This window comes from Triturus cristatus, chromosome 2_2 (genome assembly GCF_964204655.1).
Source record: "Triturus cristatus chromosome 2_2, aTriCri1.1, whole genome shotgun sequence".
NCBI lineage: Eukaryota > Metazoa > Chordata > Amphibia > Caudata > Salamandridae > Triturus > Triturus cristatus.
In genome coordinates this window covers 63,729,354-63,755,678 of record NC_140582.1, presented here as the reverse complement: position 1 = coordinate 63,755,678, position 26,325 = coordinate 63,729,354, and the positions used below count along the sequence as shown (strand labels likewise).

The window sequence follows — 26,325 nt, the reverse complement described above, 5'->3', positions numbered from 1 at the left end:
AGGATGGGGAGACTTGTCTGGCTCTCACCAGGTTCTGTTACCCAGAATCCCTTGCAAACCTCAAACTTTGTCAAAAAAAGCACATTTTCCTCACATTTCTGTGGTGGAAAGTTCTGGAATCTGCATGGATCCACAAAATTCCACCCACCCCGCATTCCCCAAAGTCTTCCAAGAACAGTGGTACCTCAGTTGTGTGGGTAGGCCTAGTGCCCGCAACAGGAAATGGCCCAAAACGCAACGTGGACACACCACATTTTCACAGTGAAAAAGTACCATTTTTTGCAAAGTGCCTAGATGTAGATTTTGAACCATAGCTCTGCCGGCACCTAGGGAAACCTAGCAAACCTATACATTTTTAAAAACCAGGCAGCTAGGGGAATCCAGGATAGGGGGGCTTGTCTGGCTCTCACCAGGTTCTGTTACCCAGAATCCCTTGCAAACCTCAAACTTTGTAAAAAAAGCTAATTTTCCCCACATTTCTGTGGTGGAAAGTTCTGGAATCTGCGTGGATCCACAAAATTCACCCACCCCGCAATTCCCAAAGTCTTCAGAGAAAAATGGTATCTCACTCACCTGGGTGGGTCAAGTACCCGCGACAGGCAAGGGCCCAAAACGTATTGAGGAGACATCAAAATTACCTATCACAAAACAACCAGGTTTTGCAAGGGGGGGTCACCTGGGTTTTTGGCCCCAGGTTCGGCAGCCATCTTGGAAAACCTATCAAACCCATTCCTGAAAACTAGACACCCGGGGGAGTCCAGCGAGGTATGGTTTGCGTGGACCCCCTAACGTTTTCCTACCCAGAATCTCCTGCAAACCTCAAATTTGGCTGAACAAATCATTTTGTTCTCAATTTTCTGTGTGGGAAAGTTCTGGAATCTCATGGATCCACAAATGTCCTACCACTCAGCATTTCCCCAGGTCTCCTGATAAAAATGGTACCTCACTTGCGTTTTTGGGTCAAGTACCTGCGGCAGGCAAGGGCCCAAAACTATTTAGGAGACATCAAAATTACCTATCACAAAACAACCTGGTTTTGCAAAGGGGGTCACATGGGATTTTGGCCTCGGGCTCGGCGGCCACCTTGGGAAACTACCAAACCCACACATTTCTAAAGAGTAGACACCTGGGGGAGTCCAGCGAGGTATGGCTTGCGTGGATCCCCCAACGTTTTACTACCCAGAATCCCCTGCAAACCTCAAATTTAGCTGAAACAAAACACATTTTCCACATATTTTTGTGTGGAATGACTGTGGCAGCACAAATGTACCCCACAGCGTTCCCCTTAGTCTCCCGAGTAAAATGATACCTCACTTGTGTGGGTGGGGCAAGGGCCTGTGACTGGGAAGAGCCAAAAACATAGGGATTAAGGGTATAGCACCGAGAATTCTAAGCGCTAGATTTCTTTTAAAAATAAGTTTTTAGCCATTCTGCATTGGACACCCACACAAGTGAGGTATCATTTTACTCGGGAGACTGAGGGAACGCTTTTGTGCATGCATGGTGATTCCCTTTAGTGTCTAGTTTAAAAATATATACAGTTTGGCTATGTTTTCCTAGGTGCCAGCTGCGCTATGACCCAATATCCACAGGTAGGCACATTTCGAAAAATAGTCAGCGCCTAGTGGGCTTTCTGCCACCTTGGGGAGGGGGGAAATCGGAGGCTATTGCCCCGATATGCCCCAGAGGGGGGCAAAAAGACTGTGGCTATTCTTTTGAGGGGGTGGGGGCATTGGGATGCCCATTCTGGTCAGCCCACACCCCTGCGTATAAAAAAGCCAGCATAATCACTGGTGCATAGTGGGCTCTCTGCCCCCCTGGGGGCAGATCAGGGGCTACTGCCCCCACCTGCCTCCTGGAAGGGGCAGAAAGACTGGGGCATCTTTTTTGGGGTGGGAGGGGGCATTGGCATGCCCATTCTGGGCAACCCCCACCCCGAAATTTGGGGAAAAAAATCCCTGGTGGCTAGTGGGCTTTCTGCCCCCGAGGGGGGCACATAAGATGCTATTGCCCTCTCTGCCTCCCTTTTTTATGGGTGGGTATTGACATGCCCATTCTGGGCAGCCCCCACCCCTACCTATCTAAAAAAAATCCCTGGCACTTAGTAGACTTTCTGCCCCCCTCCCTGGGGGGCAGATCAGGGGCTATTGCCCCCATCTGTCTATTGGTGGGGCAGAAAGTCTTTTGATTTCTTTGAGAGGGCTAGGGGAGGCATTTGCATGCCCATTCTGGACAACCCCCGCCCCTATTAAAAAAGAACCCCTGGCATCTAGGGTGCTTTCTGCCCCCCGAGCAGAAAGTCTGCAATTTTGTGTGGGGCAGGGGTGGGGGCATTTACTTGCCCATCTTGGGCAACCCCCCACCCCTAAATTCATTGGGGAAAAAAACCCTGGTGTCTAGTGGGCTTTCTGCTCCCCCCAGGGTGGGCAGATTGGGGGCTACTGCCCCCATTTCCCCCTAGGGGGCAGATATACTGTACTTTTGCGGCAGGGTGGGGGCATTGGCATGGACATTTTGGGCAGCCCCTATCCCTAATTATAATTAAATAAAAAAATCCCTGGTATCTAGTGGGCTTTCTGCCCCCCCCCACGGGGGCAGAAAGACTGTCATTTTGCGGCAGAGGGTGGAGCTTTGGCATGCCTATATTGGGCAGCCCCCACCCCTAAGTCAAAGTAAAAAAAAAATCCCTGGTATCTAGTGGGCTTTCTGCACCCCTGGGGGCAGATTGGGGGCGACTGCCCCCATTGACTATGCCCAAAAAAGTATGGGATTCTAAGCAACAAATGTCCCTAGACATAGGAAGAGTAAAGTTAGTGATAAATAAGGACCCAATCAGTACTTATAATTTGAGAGACTTGTCCAGCCGGACAGAGGTCATGTGTTTTACTAATATAGAAAAATGACCAAACAATTAGAAGATTCATAAAGTGGGACACAAGATTGCGTCCAGTACATACATTAGGTCAAAGAGACAAGAAGGTTCAGGCATAAACGTTTTTATGCCTGAACCTTCTTGTCTCTTTGACCTAATGTATGTACTGGACGCAATCTTGTGTCCCACTTTATGAATCTTCTAATTGTTTGGTCATTTTTCTATATTAGTAAAACACATGACCTCTGTCCGGCTGGACAAGTCTCTCAAATTATAAGTACTGATTGGGTCCTTATTTATCACTAACTTTACTCTTCCTATGTCTAGGGACATTTGTTGCTTAGAATTACTTAATTCCCAGGGTCCCTAGTTGACTTTCTTTGGGTGCTCTTGTTGTTACTAAAGACAAAAAAGTATGGGGGCCGCTCCTCCCTCCCTGGTGCCTAGTGGGTGGATCCCTGCTTGCAGTGCTCTTTCAAGTTGTGAAGGTGAATTATAAAAAAAAAGACTGGCACGCTCTTGAGACTGCCCTGTAGTATTTTAAACACGACCTCAGAGAGGGAAAAGGGGGCACGAATGTAACTGTGTCGCTCAATGGTAATGGAAACATTTTTTTTGCTGTTCATTGATGTGCATACACAAAGCGAGGGCATGTTAAATACTAGTGTTGCCCATACCATCATAGGCCTGCAACATCTGTGTAAACGTGAGGGTCATAAGCTCAAAGTCTGGCAGCACTGATGTAGCCTTTCATCCCTTTGAAGACGTTAAGATCTGTATTCGTGCAAACAGGGCACTGTATAAACAAGCAGCCGAGCAATTTGATGTCTTCAGACACAAGACACTCGGAAAGAAGACTGGGAAAGCGGATGGAGTGTGGGCCGCCTGTGGATTGATTTTAGTGATAGGATTGTCCTCGTGACAGGGTCGTGCGAGTGATATCAAGTTACAAAAGGCCACCGTGTCAAAGGGGGGAGTGGGGAGTGCACGCGCTCACACACAGGAGACAACTCTTTTAGCTGGGCGGGCATACAAAAGGGGGGGTCGGAGGAAACGACAAAATAGAATTCGTTGTGGAATAACGTGTGAGGATAACAGAGGATTGGCCCAAAAACGATGGGCAAGATAGGAAGACGGGAGGCCGGTAAGAGAGGAACAAGCCCAAGTCCACGAGTGGTGCGAGCAGCAAAAGGACATTTTTTAAAAAGCACGGGGGTGGTGCGTGCGCAGCACCGGCAAAAGTGAAAGTGATCACGCTCCAGATGGCGCCTCGGGCGCTGAAAGCTGGCGGCTGCACGTGCGCATAACCGCAAGCGCTAGGCCAGCAAAAGCGTGTGGTAGCACTTTTAAAAGCTCACTTACTAAATGTCTCGCAGAGCAGCGCATGCACTGGCTCAGGCGAGACCTAAAAACAGGAGGGCAGCAAAAAAGAAACAAATGGAGACCAAATATAGGAGGCTGCAGGAGAAGTACATGCAACAGTATACAAAAGCAAACAGAGCAGTCAAAAGAATGGCGAGCTGACAAGCAAACATGCAAGGATAACCTTGCCAGTCAAGCAGAGAAGGCAGCCAGTAGAGGTAACAGAAGGTAGTCAAGATCACGAAGATAGTTGTAAATCTCGTGCAATAAACAATGCCCCTATCATAGACAAGCTAGACAGACTTCTCATAACAGAGAAAGAGCAGAATTCACACTGTACTGAGAACTTCAAAGAAGCCTTCAACAGACTGGTACCAACAAGCAGAGCAGATATCCAAAATGCAGACAGACTTGGATGTGAACACCACTCCGCCACAGAAAGAAGAAATCCTCACTGCCATCCGATCTCTCAAGAATGGAAAAGCTCTTAGCCAAGCCAACCTCAATGTAGAAATGTTGAAGGCTGACCCTGAACCATCAGCCAGTTTCCTCCAACCACTGTTTGCATCAATTTGTAAGGGGCAAAAGGTACCAGATGACTGAAGCCATAGCATCATCATCAAGATTCCAAAGAAGGGAGCATTAACCAACTGTACCAACTGGCATGGAATTACCCTTATCTCAGTGCTGAGTAAAATCCTGGTGAAAATCATTATACAGCTTAGGTTAGGTTCCACAAATACAGTGGGTGTGCTGATCAGTTGGGTTCCACAAGGGCAAAGGGTGTGCTAATCGGCTGGGTTCCACAAGGACAGAGGGTGTGTTCATCAGTTTCTTACTCTATGCAACATCATAGAGTTGTGCAAGGATCGGCAAAGACAACTATAAACCGAATCCATTGATTTTGAGAAAACCTTCGACAGTATCCACCGTGACAGCCTGTGGCATATACTGAGAGCCTATGGCATACCACAGAAGATAGTTCTCCTCATCAAGAAATTCTATTATATTTTTACTTGCAAGGTTCGAAATAGTGAGTTGAGCCTTGAAGTCTAGAGCAATGTGAGATATGGATGCGTGATGTCACTATTGCTCTTCAACCTATTGACTGGGTGATGTGATGCACAACAGAAGACCAAGCCAGAGCATCAGATGGACCTTATTGTCTACATTGGGGGACCTTGACTATGCGGATGACCTAGCCTTGCTCTCTCACACCTACTAGCACATACGGGAAAATACATCTCGCCCCAACTTCTATGCAGCGCAAGTGGGCCTGAAGATTAACACAAATAAATCAGAAGTCATGCCACTTAGCATCCCAAAACCTTCACCAATCAAGGTGGACGGAGAGGACCTAGCCATGACTGATGAGTTCACCTACCTAGGCAGTTCTATCAGACATGATGGAGGGGCAGGCAGTGACATCAAGAGCAGACTGAACAAGGCCAAGAATGCCTTCAGGATGTTGAGAAATGTGTGCAGGTCATCCAGTACAGCACCAACACCAGGCTGAGGCTTTACCAGAGCTGTGTTCTGACACACTCTTGTATGGATCAGAATGCTGGCAAATGATGAAAAGCAATATCACAAAACTGTCAGCCTTCCACACCAGTAACCTGAGAAGAATCTTGTCCATTTCCTGGCCGCAAAACATCTCTGTGGAACTGCTTATCAGATGCAAACAAGAGACCATCATTATGAGAAAACAATGGAGATGGATAGGACACCCCATCAGAAGAGAACAAGAGCAGCTCTCCACTAGATGCCAGAAGGCAAACAGAAGAGAGGCAGGCCAAATAACACCTGGAGATGAACTATGTTAACAGAAATGAAAACCCTGAACCTCACAGGCAGAAGTGGAGGTCCCTTGTTGCTGTCCTACAAACCAGCATAAAAGGCAGTAAGTAAGTATGTTGTTCATTGGATAATGAAAAATAATTATTTATTTCCATTGTACTGAATACTATCACTCTTGTTATCGAGTCACAAGCAGGGTGCTTCGATGTTCCAAAAACTTAGTTAAAACTTTAAACTTTCAATGTTTAAATGTTTTTGGAGAATGATTTGATTTTCACATTACATTCTGAATCTAGGTTTTGGCTGAAACTGATGAAAATAGATTGCTTTTCAGTCAGTGGGTCATTGAATAGGTTATAATTTCTCCAGGGGTGGAGGTCAATACAATTAATGTATGTTAATGGTAACTACTGGAATGGCCAAGCCACAAGCAAAGAAGGAATACATTTATTTATTTTCAGGTGAGCATTTGAATTCTGAAGACGTTTCTTTGATTTAGGAAATCTCTTTTTCATTTAAATAGTTCTCTAACACTTTGAATCTTACACAATTCTTCTGGAATGCACATACAGCATTTTTGCGATGAGTGTGTTTGGGGTAAGAAATGATTTAGAATTAGGAAGGGATTTCCTATTTAATGCGTGACTAGATGGTCCTCAGACTGCCTATCACAAACTTTTTTGACTTGAAGAGATAAAGAACATTTTGACAAGACTACTATACACTTGTAGAGGAAATGCTTGGCATTTGCCCAGATCCATCTACTTAATATACTCAGCCTCCTGAACTTGTCTTCCAGAGATTTGGGCGGCTGTATCCTCTGTGGAAGTTCCTTTGCTTGCTGGGCAATTTTGTTCCAGGAACTTGTGAGTTCCAGTGAAGTCAGCTGACCGATATCAGTTGTAGTACTGGTATCCTGAAGATGGACTGGAGCTTGCTGGGATGGGTAACCGAATCTTGTTTGGGGTATGGGTTCCACTGTTGGAATATCCCTTCAACGTTTTCTAAAGAGACAGATCCGACTTAGATTTCCATATACCAGTCGTAGGTGTTTGACCAGGAGCTCCCACAACTGTTTTTGACCTCTTGGAACATAAACTTGTGTAAGGACTCCAGGAAGGTTGCACTTAGAAATTTACTACCTAGAGCTTTTGATCTGATCGAAGCTTTGTGTTTAACTTATCTGAACTTGTAGAACTCAGTTTATAAACAGCCACCTAGTTGGTCATCTTGAAGATATTTGAGTCCCACAAACGCTTCTGAGTGAAAATGTGGAATTCTTCTTAGAAGCAAGCTCCACCTTGAACTGGACTGTTAGTGTTATGTGGGTACGCAGGTCATGGTGAACTTTATGGAAGACACTTGGCAAATGGTTCACTATTTCCATTTCTTTGGTTTTCCCATTTTTTTTAAAGTATATTTTTATTTATTTTAAATAAAATAGAAGGATCCCAAGAACATAATTCATATTTGAGATGGTGTGATAGGAAATCTGGTATTTCAACTCACTTTATAAAGTAGTTTGTCCCTTCCCAGTTCTTATTGGGCCTCATTATTTTTATACACAATATAACATAAGTACGCCTCTTAGGTGGTATTGTCTTTCCTTAGTGCACAACGTATAAAGTAGTATGCAGCAACTATACCAAGGATTTGTTTGTATTAATTTATCAATGAACGAGAATAAATGTCTTCTTGGTCAAACAGTGCTTGCAGAAACCCTTTTCAATCCATTAAACTTCATCTGCACTATCATCCCACCTAACCATTTTCATACATTGCTCTTCCTCTGTATTCCGTTCTTCCACCTCCACCAATGACTGTCATTTGTGGACTCTCTATACTGAACCACCCAATGGCCTAATACCAATTCTACATTTAGCCAGTGTAACACCATCAAGATTGTCCTCCTTTGTTTTTTTGTGAGAAGTGTGGTATTCTCAATCTCAACTTTTCGAGACCTGTACATTGACCATTTCTATTCATTAGTTGTTCCTAAAATGACTTTTCACCAGAGCACATCCTTAGCAGATAAAAGAAATCAGCTTCAGGGTATCATTGATACGTAAAGTGGGATCTATCTTATGATGGATTATTGGGCTCTTATTGGTGTGGTGCAGCTAACTGAACTGTGTGCACAATGTTGATACTTTGGATATGCCAACCGCTCTTTGTCTGTAAAAGTGAGCCCACAGTCTTCCTCCCACCTATGTCTAATTATCAACTGCACATCTGGCATCTCCTGTCTGATGAATCTGCCCAATCTGATAATCAGTTTTTTGTCATTGATGTAACAGTGAGTGTAGTCAATGTTGTCAAAACTCATTGTGATGTCTGGAAATAAGCCCCAATGTAACTTTGCCTGCTTTTAGTAGCATGCTGTATTGAAAAGATGCATGTGAGAGTTGCCAGTTAGTGCTCTACCCCCCATTGTAGACAGTGGAAGAGTGTTAGAAATTGGGTTTTTGTTGGAAGAGGTATGCACACGGTCCAAGCATGAACCACAAATCTAGTCAGGGTAAGTCAGATACACAACCTAACTTAACCTGTGCTCACCTTCTTGTAGCTTGGCACAGGGCAGTCAAGCTTATGTGCAAAGTATTTGTGTCACACTTCAAACAATAACACTGTGAAAACACCACACAAAAAGATATCACACCTGGTTAGAAACATGGAGCTTAATTAATGAACAAAATAAGACCAAAATTGTAATAATAATCCAATAAGTAGAACCGGAGTTATGAATTTAAAAAAATTAAACTGAAATGTAGTGCTTAAAAGCATAAGGGGCCAACCGGGATTATCTGGTCACGCTTGAATGGGTCAAATCCAAAAGTTCAGGCTAACCGCAATGGAGCACAGGTCAGATACAGAGACCAACCTTGTCCAGCTGCAAAGTACCTTGATTGCGTCATCGAGGAAGACCGAATGCATGGAGCAGAGGAGGCAATGCGTTGTTATCAATCCTTTTGATGTAGCCGATGCATTGGTTCTGCTTCATGCAAAGTCGGAGATGCTCAAAACTGTAGGTGATGCGCTGCACTGCACCGGCGGCAAAGCGCTGTACTCAATTATTGCAGCCACTGTGATGCATCGAAGGAGATGCGCTGGTTCCAGGGCGGCGCAATGACGGTGATGCGTGGATTTTGGTAGTTGCAGAACTTTATACTCACTTCCAAGGGCCCAGGACTGGATTGGCACCACTTTGCAGGGCAAGACTCACAGATGGCAGTGTCCAGGTGCTGTAAGTGAATGGTCAAAAGTCTTTGATGTCCCTCAGACTTCAAACAGGAGGCAAGCCAACTGCCCCTTGGAGTCACTTTGGTTCTGGGTTGTAGGGATGCAGGTCCAGTCCTTCCCACTCCCAGGCAAGGAGAGCAGCAGGCAGCAGGTCAGCACAACACAGCAGAGCAGGAGTCCAACAGAGTTCAGTAAGTGACAGACCTTTTAGAAGCTCTTCTTCCTTGCAGAGTATCCACAAGTCCAGAATTGTACTAAATTGGTGGTTTCAGAGGTCCAGTACTTATGCCCAGTTGTGCCTTTGCAGTGGGGGAGACATCAAAGAGAGGCCTTTGAAGTGTACAGAGTCCCTTCCCTTCCTGGCCTGGCTCCAGGCTCACTACAGGGGTGTATGCAGCCCTTTGTGTGGGGACAGGTCGCAGCCTATTCAGGTGTGTCAGCTCCTCCCTCCCATCCTGCCCAGAATGGCACATCAGCCACACCTAAGCTCACTTAGTGTGTGGCCGTCTAGAGGGAATACACAAAGCCCAGCTGCCACCCATCCCAGACATGTATTCAGAGACAGGCAGAAGGTACCAAATGGCTAAAGTAAGAAAATGCCTGCTTTCTAAATGTGGCATTTTCAGAATTACAATTTAAAATCTAACTTTACCATAAATTGGAATTTCAAATTGTGATTCCAGAGACACCAAACTTGAGGGTCCCATCGCTCCCCAATTGGGAATTACACTTATAAGATGTAATCAGTAATTCCAATGTTAACCTATGGGAGAGATGGGCCTTGCAGTAGTAAAAAACAAATGTAAGAGTTTTTCACTACTAGGACACTTAAAACTCAAAAATACATGTCCTACTTTTTAAACACACAGTACACTGCCCTTGGGCTGTCCAGGGCCTACCTTAGGGTGGCTTATATATATTAAAAAGGAAGGCTTGGGCCTGGCAAGAGGGTTATTGTGCCAAGTTGATATGGCAATTTAAGACAGCACACACAGGCTCTGTACTGGCAGGCCCGAAACATGTTTTAAGGGCTACTGAAGTGGCTGGCAGAATCAGTGCTGCTGACTAACTAGTAGCATTTAATTTACATGCCCTGAGCACATGTAGTGCCCTTTACTAGTGACTTATAGGTAAATTAATTATGGCACTTGTGACTAAGCCAATGTTACCATGTTTAAGGCAAAGAGCACATGCACTTTAGCACTGGTTAGCAGGGGTAAAGTGCCCAGAGTCCGAAAACCAGCAAAAACAGGAGGTCTGAAGGCAAAAAGTCAGGGTAAACCATGCAATCGATGCCAGGTCTAACAAAGAGTGTTCCAAAATGTGTCTGATTCCTCAAGCCATTGAGAACTTCATCCAAGTTTTCTTCTGCACCTGGAGCAGTGAACTTGGGGGCATATGTATGAAAATCCCCTTTTGTGACTCTCAAATTGCGATATTTTGCGATTCCCAGCTTGAGATTCGCAAATCGGGATGTATGTAAAAAATCGCTAAGGAATAGCGATTACCTAAAGGTTGCTAAAAATTCTCATAAACATGATTTGCGATTCCTTAATTGCGAAATTCGCAAATTAAGAAATTGCAAAAACGGGAATCTGCAATACAGGTGCAGCCTGATGACATCACAACCAGGAAGTGGGAGTGATTTGCTGCACCTGATTGCCTGAGCCACAGTCAGAGGCTGTTTGGAGAGTGTGAGGAGTCAGCCCAGCAGAGTAACAACCCCAATGGAGTCCCAGAAGCAACATGAGGGCAAGGAGGGAGAAAAAAGGAAGAGGAAACACAAATTCTCTGACAAGGAGCAGGAGGTGCTCATTGAGGAGATGGTGTGCAGCCATGAGCTCCTCTTTGGGAAAAAAGGCACTGTGGGTCCCTGAGTCCAAGAAAAGAAAGATCTGGCTGGACATTCAGGAAAAAGTCAATGCTGTGGGTGTGACCCATCACATGGTGGAAGAACTGCGGAAAAGGTGGTATGACATGCGGCAAAGGTCGAAGGAGAGGGTGGCAGCCAGGCTCAAGGAGTCCAACAAGACCGGGGGAGGATCATCCACAGCTGCAGACCCAACACCCCATGAGGAGCTGGTGGATTCAACCCTCCTGCCTGAGAGCGTCAGTGGTGTGGCTGACATAGACAGCTCCGACCCTGCAACCAGCAGCCAAGGTAAGATGCATGCTAAATATATCCACACACATCCCCATCCCATGCACACATTCAATGCGCAAAATAAAAACAACTGGCACTCCGGCCAACTTCTTACAGCACACCCAGCAATGCATCATGGGAGACGTAGTCAGATGTATGATAGTGTGTCCATGAGACATAGGAAATTAAATGCAACATGTGAATCTGTGATAAGGGAATACAAAAAGAGAGTGTCAGAAGTTAGCCAAGACAAATTTCACAAACTTAATTGAGTGCAAATTGCAGACAATGACACAAACTCATGTATTCCCCTTTACATCCACAGCACAATCCAGGACACTTGATGACAGTGCAGAGGGAGATGAGTACGGAAATCCAGAGGACCAGGCTGATGATGGGGACTAAAGTGAAGAGACAGAGCACACACCAATCATGCGCAGGAAGCGCACACATGTGCCCCCACTGTCATCATTGGAGGATGACATAGAGGCCACAGGGGAGGAGAGTGAGCAAAGAGAGGCAAGGCAGGGTGTGTCACACATGTGTGGGCAGGAAACCCCACAAATGAGTGTGCCAGGAACGGAAAGACGCAGGTCAAGGCACAGGAGCAGCACTGCCACAAATGGAGAACATACAGTCTTTGCAGGTCTTGAGAACACCATGCTGCAGGTACAGTGCCTGCAACAGAAATCATTGCACTTGATCAATAGGCAGCTCAGCAGACTGAACAAAAATCAGCAGTACTTGGGGGAGGGCATTATGGCCATGGCAGGTGCCATACGTGACCTCTGTGTCACATTGAAGCATGACCAAGATGCCAGGGACAGGGCTGCCCAACGTGCCAACGGACGTCTGCATAACTACACCAAGGCGGTGAACCGCCTCTGCACCACCACCAGCAACTTGACCCGTCGCAGCATTACCATGCAGGTGGAAATGTCACACTGCTGCCACGACATTGCAAGAGGCCTGGCGCAGGTCACCAGCGCAGTAGAGCAGATACAGACGGCAAACTCAGGTGGCACAGCACTCATGGTGAGAGTGAGGAGACCTCAAGCAGGAGCAGCAACACACCAACATTGCCAGATGCTAGAAGGCGCAGTGGTAGGCAGGGTGCAGCACCTAGGTACCCAACGGAGGGCACTCAGCCTGTAGAACGGCCAGCAGCAATCCGTCACCGAAGGCGGTGAACTGTACAATTAAACTGTAGCGTCAATGGGTGATGCAACCCATTCATACATATTGAACACTTTTTTTGGAACTACCTGCACTGTGGACATAACATGTGCTGGGTACAACAGTCAATGTGTTTGAACTATTAATAAACACAGTACTGATTTAAATCATTATTTTGCCTCATGTCATCCTTACTCACCTAGAAGTAGTTCTGTGTTTTCTCAGTCCGTCTCTGATGTCCGGCAGCTGCCCCAACTCCTGATGCTGGTCTGCCAGGGGGAGCTGGGCCATCGTCATCCGATGTATCTGTATCGGTCACATCAATTGTGGTGCCTTTCCTCATAGCCATGTTATGGAGCATCAACACCTCCTTCGACACAGCCACCTTCCCGGAGAGCTGGAAGCACGCCGAGCTCAGCGCACTGCTGAAGAAACCAACAGCGGACCCAACCGACCTCAAGAACTTCCGCCCCATCTCGCTCCTTCCCTTCCCTGCCAAAGTCATCGAGAAGGTCGTCAACAAGCAACTGGCCGCCTTCCTGGAAACGAACGGATCCCTCGACCCATCGCAGTCCGGATTCAGAGCCAACCACAGCACCGAGACCGCCCTCATCGCAGCCACCGACGACATCCGAGCCCTGCTCGACAGCGGCGACACAGCGGCACTCATCCTCCTAGACCTCTCCGCAGCATTTGACACTGTCTGCCATCGCACCCTAGTCCAACGCCTCAACAACACCGGCATCCAAGGGAAGGCTCTGGAATGGATCAGCTCATACCTCTCCGGCAGAACACAGAGAGTACGCCTCCCTCCGTTCCGCTCTGAGGCCACCGAAGTCATCTGCGGCGTCCCGCAAGGATCGTCGCTCAGCCCCACCCTCTTCAACATCTACATGAAGCCCCTCGCCGCCATCGCACGCCAACACAACCTCAACATCATTTCCTACGCCGATGACACCCAGCTGATTCTCTCCTTCACCAGAGACCCCGACACTGCCGAAGCCAGCCTACACGAAGGGATGAAAGACGTCGCCGAGTGGATGAAGATCAGCCGCCTGAAATTGAACACGGACAAGACAGAAGTCCTCATCCTGGGACCGTCGCCGTCCGCTTGGGACGACTCCTGGTGGCCCCCGGCCCTAGGCACCGCACCCAAGCCAACGGACCACGCACGCAACTTGGGCTTCATCCTGGAATCCTCCCTATCAATGACCAGACAAGTCAACGCCGTCTCCTCATCCTGCTTCCACACCCTCCGCATGCTCCGCAAGATCTTCCGTTGGATCCCGACCGAGACCAGGAAGACGGTCACTCAGGCCCTCGTCACCAGCACACTAGACTACGGAAACACCCTCTACGCCGGGACAACAGCCAAGCTCCAGAAAAGACTTCAGCGTATCCAGAACGCCTCCGCCCGACTCATCCTGGACGTCCCCCGACGCTGCCACATCTCGAGCCACCTGAAAAACCTGCACTGGCTCCCTGTCAACAAGAGGATCACGTTCAGACTCCTCACCCACGCACACAAATCCCTCCACAACCTGGGCCCAAGGTACCTCAACGACCGCCTGACCTTCTACACGCCCACCCGCCAGCTACGCTCCGCGAACCTCGCCCTCGCCGCTGTCCCTCGCATCCAGAGAGCCACCGCCGGAGGAAGATCCTTCTCCCACCTGGCGGCTAAGACATGGAACTCCCTGCCCATCCACCTCCGGCTGACCAAGGACCACATCGCCTTCAGGAAACAGCTCAAGACCTGGCTGTTCGAGCAGTAGCAAACCCCCTCCCCCAAGCGCCTTGAGACCCTCCCGGGTGAGTAGTGCGCGATATAAATTCCATGATTGATTGATTGATTGATTGATTGCACACCTTGCCACGATTTTACATCATGTCTCAAGGCTGTATTGAAGTGCTCCTCCGCCTTTATGCAGGCACCGGAACCGGCTCTTTAGGATTCCAAACATACGCTCTATGACGCAGCGCGTAGATCTGTGTGCCCTGTTGTATCTCCTCTCCCTTGCATTGGCTGGATCCAGATACGGGGTCAGGATGAAATCCCACACTGCATAGGCACTGTCACCTGCAGGGATAGAAACAATAGGTGAGTCACTGTCCCCCCTCACAAGATGTACTGTATGGATGGATGTGTGCCATGCATTTACCTAGCAGGTATCCCTCTCCAAACTCTCCAGCACTCAGACGTCTGTGTATCCCACTATGTCTAAAGATGAAAGAGTCGTGAGTCCTGCCAGGGTATTTAGGTACAATGTCATTGATAATATACTTGACATTGCACACAATCTGTACATTCAGGGAGTGGTAGCATTTACGGTTTCTGTAGACATATTCAGTTGCTGCTGGGGGTGTGATGGCCACATGGGTCACATCAATGCAGCCAATGACGTGGGGGGAAACGTGCAATCTGGTAAAAGTCCAGTTTTGTTTGCTGTAATGCCGGTTGGGTGCTGGGGAAGTATATGTGATGTGATAGCCTCTGTAGCATTGCATTTAGAAAGGCATGGAAAAAGCGCGACAGGGCACTCTGTGAGACCCCGCCAACCTCTGCTATCACCCCTTGAAAACTCCCTGAGGCCAGGAGGTGCAGGAAGCACAGGACCTGCACATGGGTGGGAATTGTTTGGGTCCTGCGTGTTGGGTGTTCCAAATAGGGTTTCAACTCCGCAATCAGGTCCAAGATGGTCTGTGGGTGCAGCCTGTACTTGTCATGGATCTCCTCTTCAGTCTGCTGGAACAGAGTGACGCGCAGCCTGAAGATCCGCTCTTGTCTCATTCTCCTCTGTGCAAGAGCCCGAATACGCAGCCTCCTGGCTAACAGATATAGTGCTGCCATTGTGGAAGGATCTGTTGCATTGTAGGATGCTTTAAGTACCTTGCACCTGGTTACGCCCGCATTCACTTGGTGTTCATAGCGATTTCTTAAATAGCGAATTTGCCATTTTCGCAAATTGCAATTTTTCCATACTTTTCCTTGCGATTTCTTAACATGCGATTTCCATTGAGAAAATCGCATTTTAAGAAATCGTAGATATTCGCAGATTTTTTATTTTGCAGTGTAAGGAATCGCTATTTTTGCGATTTCTTACTTTGCGATGCAAATGTGTCTCATACATCGCGAATTGCGATTTTTAATTGCAAATGCTGTATTTTGCGATTCGCAGCGTTTGCGCTTAAAAAATCGTTTCATACATATGCCCCCAGGAATCATATCCTATGTACCAGATGGTTTAGCCTTTACACCATATTGGGAGCAACTGAGAAACCCAAGTGAAACAGAATGACTTTCTCCCCATATATTTTAAGACCTGAAATGTCTTTAAGTATTTTCATTCAATGCAGTAGTAACTCAGTCCTCTGGTCTGGGCCTTTCATATATGAAGGTATGTCATTGACATACATAGATATTCTCTGTGCCATCTGGCCATCATAATCTATGCCCCCTGTATGCCTTTGTTTATTATTTTCACATTTGGTGTTTTTTGCTAATTTTTGTTTCCTTTGTATCTCATTGCAATGATTGTTCACGTTTGTTTTTGCTGGGGGTATTTTTCATTGTGAATGTCATTGTTTGCAATTTTCAATTTTGAATTGGTTGTTTATTAGCGTTTCTCATTTTATGTACATTTTAGGAGCAGAATCAAGTCGGACTTACATACCTTGTTTTAGTAACAATGTGAGCTAGAAAGCAAAAAAAGATGGACTGGAAAGTAGCCCAGACTAATTACCAGTCATTGATATTAATTCAAACATTCCACTAATTACTTTTTGTATATGGCAGTTGTAGTGTCTTACACCAACAACAACAGACACAACGTAGGTTAATCAGGAGCTTTATTTTACACCTCTTACTTCGTCTCTGTCCCTACTCTGTCTGTCCGCTTCCTGCCACTTCTCCTCCCCTTCCTCTGCCCTCTTGACTCCGCCCCATCCAACTACTATACCGCTCACTCTCGACAGCAGTGATTTGCTTTTGATGCGATAACACTAGTCAGTTTCTGTCCTTTTTCTACTGGACATATGTCTGCTGCATAGTTGGACCTGTGTCTTCTGGATAAACAGACTTTCTTCAGTGTAAATAGGTGTTCTGTTCGTGGGCGCATTCTCACACTGAGCCCCTCACTTGGGTAAAGGCGAGTTGAAGCATTGTTTCTATCTCTGCACTCAACACCTTGCCTGGATAAATAGAAGCAACATATTTAGACCTGTCTCTACTAGCGACTCCTACAAGGAGCACCCTTCCTGATAATATCTTTATCTACATTCCACATACTCTGGATCAAAAGCTGGTGCAGAGTTCAGTCTGTCCATGAACTGAGGGGGCTATTACGAAGGTGGTCTGTCAGATGACCCACCGCCATCACAGCAGGAATGGGACCACCTGACAAGGAGTCGGAGGTCCCACCAGCCGAATTACAATGGGGCGACCAGCACAGCGGTTGGAAAAGTACTCAGTAACACTGCGGCTTAAGCTGTCGGATAGCTAAATCATAATCCCTAAGGTGGTGCCTGCGCAGGCACCGCCTTCATTGTAGGAATTACGGTTTGACTGCTGCTCTCACAGGCTCCTTGAGCCTGTCGAAGGCGGTGATCTGTCTCTCTGGCCGATGTAGTCCGACCAACAGCATCGTAATGCGGCGTCAGAACGATATCCTGGATGTCAGTGGGACCACCACCAATGGCCTATCGGTAGAGGTCCCTGCTACATCCTCTAAGGCCCAAAATTACTCCTCAGAGCATGCATAGGTGGAAGTGTCCCTCCATTGAGCACCTCTTCTGTATAACCATGTTTTGTATGGTTAGATTTGTCTCTGCTAGCTGCTTTGATTGTGGTGAACTGTAGCTCAATTCAAAATAAAATATGTGTTTAAAATTCTGCACTAATTTCTCGAACTTTTCTGAATCCATAGGCGAAGCATATGAAAAAAAAAAAGTCTGCAAGGAGTACAACACGATTGGAAAAGAAGCATTCACTTCCCTGTAGGTATATCTGTGTTCTTTTGATGAACAGTTCTGTTTTGTGTTCAGCTGGACTGTGGACAGTGAGGCTTAGAAAGTTCAAATCTTCTGGCAGATGACTGGTAAAACCTAAGAATGCACTGAGGCAAGATTCAGTGCATTTAGATACTACTGCAAAAATGGGGACCCCCTCTCAGGAAAATTGATTTAAGGCCAGGGAGAAGAGAAGAGACAAACATGCAATGAGAACACTAACCTAAGGGCCTATATTTCTTTTGTTACCGAAATTGAATTCGAAAAGGGCTCAACAACCTGTTAAATCATTTCAATGACGCTAACATGCTTGATTTTATCATCACTGTTTATTTAATTTCTTTATATATTTCATAGCAGGTCATTTTCTTTCTATTTCATCTTTAGAGCTTTTTTGGTATATATATTACAATAAAAATCAACAGTATTTCCACATAGAATTCAAAAATACATACAATGTACTATCGAACAAGAAAACCCCCGGAGAAAACCACATAAATATATCAAAAATACAAAACTCATCCAAACACATGCAACATTCACACAGAACGCATCTGGGAAAAGGGGAGACTACAGATTGCAAAATCTCCACGACCAAGTTTGATGTATATGTTCAAAAGGGTCTGAACATTGGCTCGATGCGCATTTCGGTGGCTTGCAAAGAGTAGAGTGACCACCTTCTTCAGGACCTTTCCGGATACCCACAAAAATCACACAACACCCAGGGGACCTAAAAAGACATAAATAACAAGTATTATGAGCCCATGATCAAAGTTTTATTAATTGATTGGACCATGATTCAAAAAGCATAAAGTTATTTGCACAGACCACAAACTAACATTTATTGAAACCCACACCACCAAAACATGTAACTCCCAATACTTACCAATGGGAGTGTTATAATTATATAACAAACGTCACCAGTAGGTAAGAGATCAGAAAGGGGGGAGAGCGAATAGCAATCAGAAGTGCAAGATGTTGCGGTCACCTAGTTTCCACACTAGCAGTGCTTCGCGCACACTTGAGTGAAGCCCAGAGTTCTTAAGCCCAGAAAAGGAAAGACACAGCATGTGCAACCTGTAATGTGATCTCTTGCTGTGTTAGAAGTATGCTGGTTGATACTTACAAACAGTGTCTGATACAGCCTTACCTAAAATGTTTTCGTGTAGTGGCCAATCGATGAAAAAAACATGTTTTTGCAAAAGCAGCGTCCCAACGGGGACTCAGATTTCTAAACAAGAAAAATATGCACTTTTGTAAGTCTCCCAGAGAAAAATAACTGCTGATAAACTGGGATTAATATGCGACTGACAATAGTGTACGCACCTAGTTTAATAAGCGTAAACATATGTATTCATTCTCTTATTTCCATGAATACATAATGGCCAAAGTTATAACCTCCAACAGCTTTCAACTGTGTGGTATATAAAGCAATATCCTCATACGAATGGGTTTGTAATATAGATCTATAAGATTAAAAAGAGAATCTATAAAAAAAAGTTGTTAAAATAAAAACATAAATTCCACATGGCGACATGACAATCTATGTGTTTAAAGACTATCTTTCAGATTGCGCAATACTAACAATAGATCGTAGATGTCTAGTTAACGCAGGGTCACCAGAGTTGTGACCAGAAAATCACATAGTAGTCAAAGTAAGGTATACTTGGACAACAAGTCATATGTAGTTCTCCATGTGTAAGCAAATTAATGGGAAAACTGACAGCTCTGCAAGGTACTGAAAGTTACGATAGAGCTTGTCATAGTTGATAAAAATAGCCTTCTATTAGTCAAGGATACGGAAAAGCTTAACCGGGAGTGTTGATACAAGAATATGATTCCTAAGATAACGCTTACCATCTGTGTCTGCTCTGCGTGAATTCACGGGCCATCGATCTTCTAACCCAGAGCTTTCCAAACTGTGTGTCCTGACACAGTACTGTGTCGCCTGCAAATGGTGGGCGTGTCGCGGGATGACACTGGTATTAACGGCCATTTAGCACATAACTGCAGCTAATTAAGAGGGAGGGAGAGGGAGACAGAGAGAGGGAGACAGATAGAGGGAGACAGAGGGAGAGAGAGAGGGAGACAGAGACAGAGGGAGACAGAGAGAGAGGGAGACAGAGACAGAGGGAGACAGAGAGAGGGAGACAGAGGGATGGAGACAAAGGGAAGGAGACAGGGAGACAGACAGAGGGAGACAGAGGGCGACAGGCAGAGGAAGACAGACAGAGGGAGGGAGACAGAGAGAGAGGGAAACAGTGGGAGACAGAGGGAGACAGGTAGAGGGAGGGAGACAGAGAGGGAGACAGAGAGAGAGAGAGAGAGAGAGAGTGAGTGAGACAGGAGACAGAAAGAGAGAGAGGGAGAGAGAGAGAGAGAGAGATAGCAAGAGGGATGCAGAGAGAGGGAGGGAGACAGAGACAGACAGAGATAGAGACAGAGACAGACAGAGGCAGACAGAGACAGACAGAGACAGGGACGGGGGCAGACAGATAGAGGCAGAGACAGACAGAGAGACAGAGAGGGAGACAGAGGGAGGGAGACAGGGACAGACAGACAGAGGCAGAGACAGGGACAGACAGAGGCAGAGACTGAGACAGACAGATAGAGACAGAGAGGCAGAGAGACAGAGAGGGAGACGGAGAGGGAGAAAGAGAGAGAGGGAGACAGACAGCGGTAGACAGCGGGAGAGAGAGAGAGAGACAGAGACAGAGGGAGACAGAGAGAGAGGGAGACAGAGACAGAGGGAGACAGAGAGAGGGAGACAGAGGGGCGGAGACAAAGGGAAGGAGACAGGGAGACAGACAGAGGGAGACAGAGGGCGACAGGCAGAGGAAGACAGACAGAGGGAGGGAGACAGAGAGAGAGGGAAACCGTGGGAGTCAGAGGGAGACAGAGAGAGGGAGGGAGACAGAGAGGGAGACTGAGAAAGAGAGAGAGAGAGAGAGAGAGAGAGAGAGAGACAGAGTGAGTGAGACAGGAGACAGAAAGAGAGAGAGGGAGAGAGAGAGAGAGAGAGAGATAGCAAGAGGGATGGAGAGAGAGGGAGGGAGACAGAGACAGACAGAGATAGAGACAGAGACAGACAGAGGCAGAGAGAGACAGACAGAGACAGGGACGGGGGCAGACAGATAGAGGCAGAGACAGACAGAGAGACAGAGAGGGAGACAGAGGGAGGGAGACAGGGACAGACAGACAGAGGCAGAGACAGGGACAGACAGATAGAGGCAGAGACTGAGACAAACAGATAGAGACAGAGAGGCAGAGAGACAGAGAGGCAGAGAGACAGAGAGAGAGACAGAGAGGGAGACGGAGAGGGAGACAGAGGGAGACCGAGGGAGAAAGAGAGAGGGAGACAGAGGGTGACAGAGGGAGGGAGAGAGAGGGAGACAGAGAGAGAGGTAGACAGAGAGAGAGGGAGGCAGAGGGAGGGAGTCAGGGGGAGACAGAGGGAAGGAGAGGGAGACAGACAGAGGGAGACAGAGAGAGAGGGAGACAGAGAGAGAGGGAGACAGAGAGAGAGGGAGACAGAGAGAGAGGGAGACAGAGAGAGGGAGACAGAGAGAGGGAGACAGAGGGAGACGGACAGAGGGAGACGGACAGAGGGAGACAGACAGTGGGAGACAGAATCCCCCTTGGGTGGTTTGGGCTCGCTCGCTACGCTCGCTCGGCAGCAGGCAGACTTTGTGCATGGTTGAAAGGGTTGGCAGTGCGTGAACCAGCCCTTTTTGTGTCGTAAATCACTGGGGCATGTGTCAATGTGTGCATGATTAAATTCTTGCTTCAGGCACAAACCTAACCTTACACCCAGTTTTGCCAGTCACTGTCTTTGTTAGAACAGATTCACAATTGCTTTAGTAACCTTCCTGCTTTCTCAAATTTCCTTGAAAATGCACCATTTCCCCACTTTTATTTCAAAATTTTCTGACGAACCCCCCTTAGGAGGTTCGGGCTCGCTCGCTACGCTTGCTCGCTACACTGCCTTGCTGTGTCCCAAAATGATGCATCTCCAAAAAGTGTGTCACCAACATGAAAAGTTTGGAAAGTTGTGTTCTAACCGGATAAAGCGCAGTAACTGATAGTCAGTGCCAGCTAATTTTCACGTAACGTTCATTGATATCGAGACAGGACTGAAAAATACTCGACTTTGGAAGCCATCTTTAAGTGTGTAATTGTTCGCCGATGCACTAGAGACAAAAAGCTTGCCCATTATGGGGAATTCCCATGTCCTAGATTTTTTTTAAAGCGAAGAATGATGACAAAAAGTGTAAAGATTCCATATTAAAACCCCTGTGAAGGAGTTTTTAGGTTTAAATCTTTTTATTAATCGTAACCAGGTATCATGAACAACAGCAGTAACTCCTGCCTACAACCCTTCGGGCCGGCACGTTACTCATTGGGAGGACCAGCCTGTCTCAGAGCCCAGGGGTCGCGTCATGAGGACATCACTATACACAGCATGCCGCCTACAATCCCGTAGGGCCGGCCGCGATTAACCTCAAGCATAATCAAAGGGTCCCCCGTCCCACCCGCAGCCTAGCGCTATACGGCCGTCCCTCAAGTAAAGCCCCGTGCATGACCCCTCCCGTGGCACAAGCTACCATAAGGGACCCCAAGGAGGTCACCGTCTCTCTAAAACCCAAGCCTCCTCCCGTGCCGTAAGATCCGCTCTCCTGCCCCGTCCAGGAGTGCTACCCTCTGCTCCGATACCTATGTACTCTCCCCAATTCCTACCCCCAACAATCCCTCTCAACCCTCCCACCCCGCCCTTCCCAACTCCCGAAGCCCTCCCCTCTTCCCCCTCTTCCCCCCCCCCCACTAGTCCAGCGCGCGCCTCTGACGACTCCTGCTCGGCTCCACAGTCCGCCCTTCAATTCTTCCCAACGGCACCTCAGGAGGCCTCCTCCTCCCGCGCAGTAAGCCGCAGGAGTCTCAGGTATCTCGGGCAGGTCAATTCTCTAAATTCCGTGATCAGTAGGGACCGGAACGGCTGCCAAAGGTCATTAAATCGCTCCGCGTCGCCCGCCACCGCCAGCGACATTTTCTCCATCCCCAGCACATGCCACAATCTATGCAGCCAACCCGTGACTGTGGGGAGCGTGGGTGAACGCCAGTGTACAAGAATCGTCTGAACTGCCGACCCCAACGCAATGGCAATCTGTCGACCTCTACGGGACTTTAAGGGATACCTCAGCCCATTTGGGAAGCCCAACAGGGTATAAGCCGGGAAGCGCGGTATTTCGGTGTCAAAGTGGGAATCCACATTGTCTATCACCTCCTTCCAGATGGCGGTTAGTAGGGGGCAATCCCACAGCGCGTGCGTCAGCGTTCCCTTCTGCCCGCAGCCCCTCCAACAGTCGGCCTCCCTACTATGGTCCATTTCGTGCATGCGTTCCGGGGTATAGTACCAATATGTGGAAACTTTAGTGAAAGTCTCCGTGAGGCCGGCATGATAGGCTGAGTGTCTGGCCCTGTAAGCGACCTGCACCCATTCGACATGGCTCAGGGAACTTCCCAACTCTCTTTCCCAGCGCTCCCTTCCCGGGTTATATAAGTGTGAGGCGGGTGTCTGGAGGAACCTATACAGGTCACTGATAAGCTTTGTGTCGGATGAGCGGGTCAGGAGCCAGCGCTCATACGGGAGGAGTCGCCGGTCCGCCGCCTCTCGCACCTGAGGGTGCAGAGCCCAGAGACGAACCTGCATGTAGCGCAATCTTTCGGAGTCCTGGAACTCATACTCCTGTCTGAAGCTCGTGAAGGGAAGGTTCCCCTCTGGGCCGTACACATGGCACAATGCCCGGCATCCGGCCGGCCGCCAGTGCTCAAACGCCCCTCTCTCCATTCCCGGGGTGAAGTCCGGATTCTCCGCTATGGGTGTCAACGGGGAGGGGAATGACGTCAAGCCATGCACCAGATTCGTGGCATCCCATACTCGTAGGGTCACTTTAGTGATAAAGGAGGCGTATAGATTAGCAGGACGGTGAGCTCGGCGCAGGAACGGTATCTCCTGCAGAGGCCGTCCCGCCACCGCCTGATCCTGGAAGAGCCAGTGTTTGTCCGACTCCCAGCGGCTCCATTCCACGAGATAACGCAGCTGTGATGCGTAAAAGTATTTACGAAGATCCGGAATTCCGAGACCTCCCACCTCCGGCGACAACATCGAGAGCGCCCTTCGCATCCTAGGTTTCCGGCCCTGCCAAATGAAACGCCCCAGGTCGGATTGCATCTTCCGAAGCCATTCCGCAGGGGGCTGCAGCGGGAGCGCCCGAAACAAGTACAATATCTGAGGCAGGATTGTCATTTTGACTGCCGCAACTCTTCCCAGCAGTGAAAGGGTATTGCGGTCCCATCGAGCTAGTTCTTCTCGAACCTTCGAACCCAAGGCGGCATAGTTTGCCGTTACCATTGCAGGTAGAGTGGGGGCCAGCTGGATCCCAAGGTAGGACACCGAGTCCGAGGACCACAGTATCGGAACTCTCTGCCGTAATAAGGCTTTGGTCCCTGACGCTAAGGAAAGATCCAAAGCCACTGACTTCCCCATATTCATTCTGAACCCCGACACCGCCGCAAACGCGGTGAGCTCCGCTATGCAGGCCGGCAAGGCAGAGAGCGGATCGTCCAGTGAGAAGATCACATCATCCGCATAGAGGCTTACGGCGTGACTGAAACCCCCGAACTTCACCCCCTTCACCGCCTGATTATCCCGCACCCGCTGTGCAAAGGGCTCCATATATAGGGCGAACAACAAGAGCGACAGCGGGCAACCCTGTCTCGTGCCTCTTTCGATGTCAAAGCTCTGGGAGCAGCATCCATTCACTCTCACTACTGCGGTCGGGAAGCGATAGCAATTGAAGATCATGCAGCGGAATTTCTCCCCCATCCCCACCTTCGTTAGGACCTGTTCCAGGTACGGCCAATGGACCCTGTCAAACGCCTTCTCGGCATCCACTGACAGTAACATTCGTTCCCCGGGGATCCGTAATGCTTTTTCTATAAGGTGTGTATTCTTTTGGTGTTGTCCACTGTCTGCCGCCCCGGTACAAAGCCCGCTTGATCCGGATCTATTAATCCCGGGAGGAAAGGCGCCAACCGACTTGCCAAAATCCCGGTATAGAGCTTGAGGTCGATGTTTAAGAGTGATATAGGCCTGTACGAGCTACTCTGCGTCCGATCCTTCCCCGGTTTGGGGATGACCACCAGGGACGCCCGCAGCAGGTCCGGCGGTATGGCCCCCGCGTCGCGAAAGAGTTGAATAACCGCGTAAGGAGCGGTGCGAGCGACGAGCAAAACGTCTTATAAAAAAGGGCGGTATACCCATCCGGGCCCGGGGATTTACCGTGCTTAAGCTTAGCTATGGCAGAGATGACTTCCTCGATCCGGATCTCTTTATCCAGTGCTTCCGCCTGCGTAGGTGTCAGGGATGGCAGAGAGACCGACTCTAGGTATGCTGCTGTGGCGGGCCCATCCGTGGGGTCCCCCGCGTACAAATCCGCATAATACCTACGAAAGAGCTCTGCGATATGGGCGTCCCCTGTGGCCACCAGCCCCGTGGGGTCGGTGATCGTTTTCACCGTCTGAGTCTGCCGAGCTATTCTCAATTTGCTCGCTAATAGCCGACCGCATTTGTCCCCCCATGTGTAGTAGGCGTGCCGGAGGCGCAGTGCCGCGTACTCCGCACGGTCCATGTCCAGAGCCGTCAGGAGCTTCCTTGCTCCCGCGAGCTGCCGCCAGACACGCGGTGTGCCCGTCCGTCTGTGTATGTGTTCCAGTTCACTCACCCGTTGTGTGAGCTCCTCCCGCTTCTGTCGCCGGCTCGTGTTATCCGCCGCGGAAAGCGCGATAAACTCCCCTCGGAGCACTGCCTTCAGCGCCGCCCACTGTGTCGCTCGCGACGTATCTGGGGTCTCATTGTGAGTCAAGTAGTCCCGAATCGCCGTTGTCACTTGCTGGACTACCTCTCACCTGTGTAGTAACGCATCTCGTAGACGCCAGACACGGGGAGGTTGAGAAACCGGCGGTAGGCAGAAGGAAGCTGTCACCGGGGCGTGATCTGACATAGAGATCACCCCAATGTCCGCCGCCGTGGCCAGCGCACAGGCCGGGCCAGTGACCAGAAAATGATCTAGCCGCGCGTAGGTCTTGTGTGCGTGCGGATAGAAAGAGTAATCCCTGTCCGCCGGGTGTAAGTGACGCCAGAGGTCCACTAGGTCAATGGCCGCTAGTTGGGCCCTGCACCCCGCTGAGAACTCTCCGGTCTGCGGCGAGCGGGGGGCAGACCTATCAAGGGCAGCATCAAAGACCATGTTGAAGTCGCCTCCTACAATAATGTGTCCATCCGGCGTAGCTGTGACCGCGCCCAACGCCCCGCTGAGGAAGCGTTCTTGATGCTCATTCGGGCTGTAAAGGGACCCGACCGTGAAGGGGAGGCCGGCCACCATAAATCTATACGCCAAAAATCTGCCTTTTTGTTCCGTTTGTTTGTGCAGCACTTCCCCCCGAAAGTGCCGGGCAACTAGTATCGCCACTCCCGCCGTTTTAGTGTTACTGGACGAGAAGAACTGGGTGGGGAAAGCTGAGGACCGCAGCCTAGCACAGTCGCGGGGTAGGAGATGAGTCTCCTGTAGAAGACAAATATCGGCCCGAGTGCCTTCTAAGAGGGAGAGGACGGCTCGTCGTTTAATCGGGTTGTTGAGGCCCCTGACATTCAGTGTGACAATTTTAA

At 48.5% G+C, this 26,325-nt stretch overlaps 1 protein-coding gene across 2 annotated transcripts in view; it reads left to right on the top strand.

The window, feature by feature from the left end:
* GC (GC vitamin D binding protein) overlaps positions 1–26,325 on the top strand; it is a 293,245-nt gene that overhangs the window by 49,021 nt on the left and 217,899 nt on the right. For both annotated transcript variants that reach the window (XM_085641007.1, XM_085641008.1), the window contains exon 2: positions 17,519–17,588. In XM_085641007.1, the coding sequence (XP_085497133.1) occupies positions 17,519–17,588 (70 nt within the window). The remainder of the gene's footprint in view (positions 1–17,518; positions 17,589–26,325) is intronic.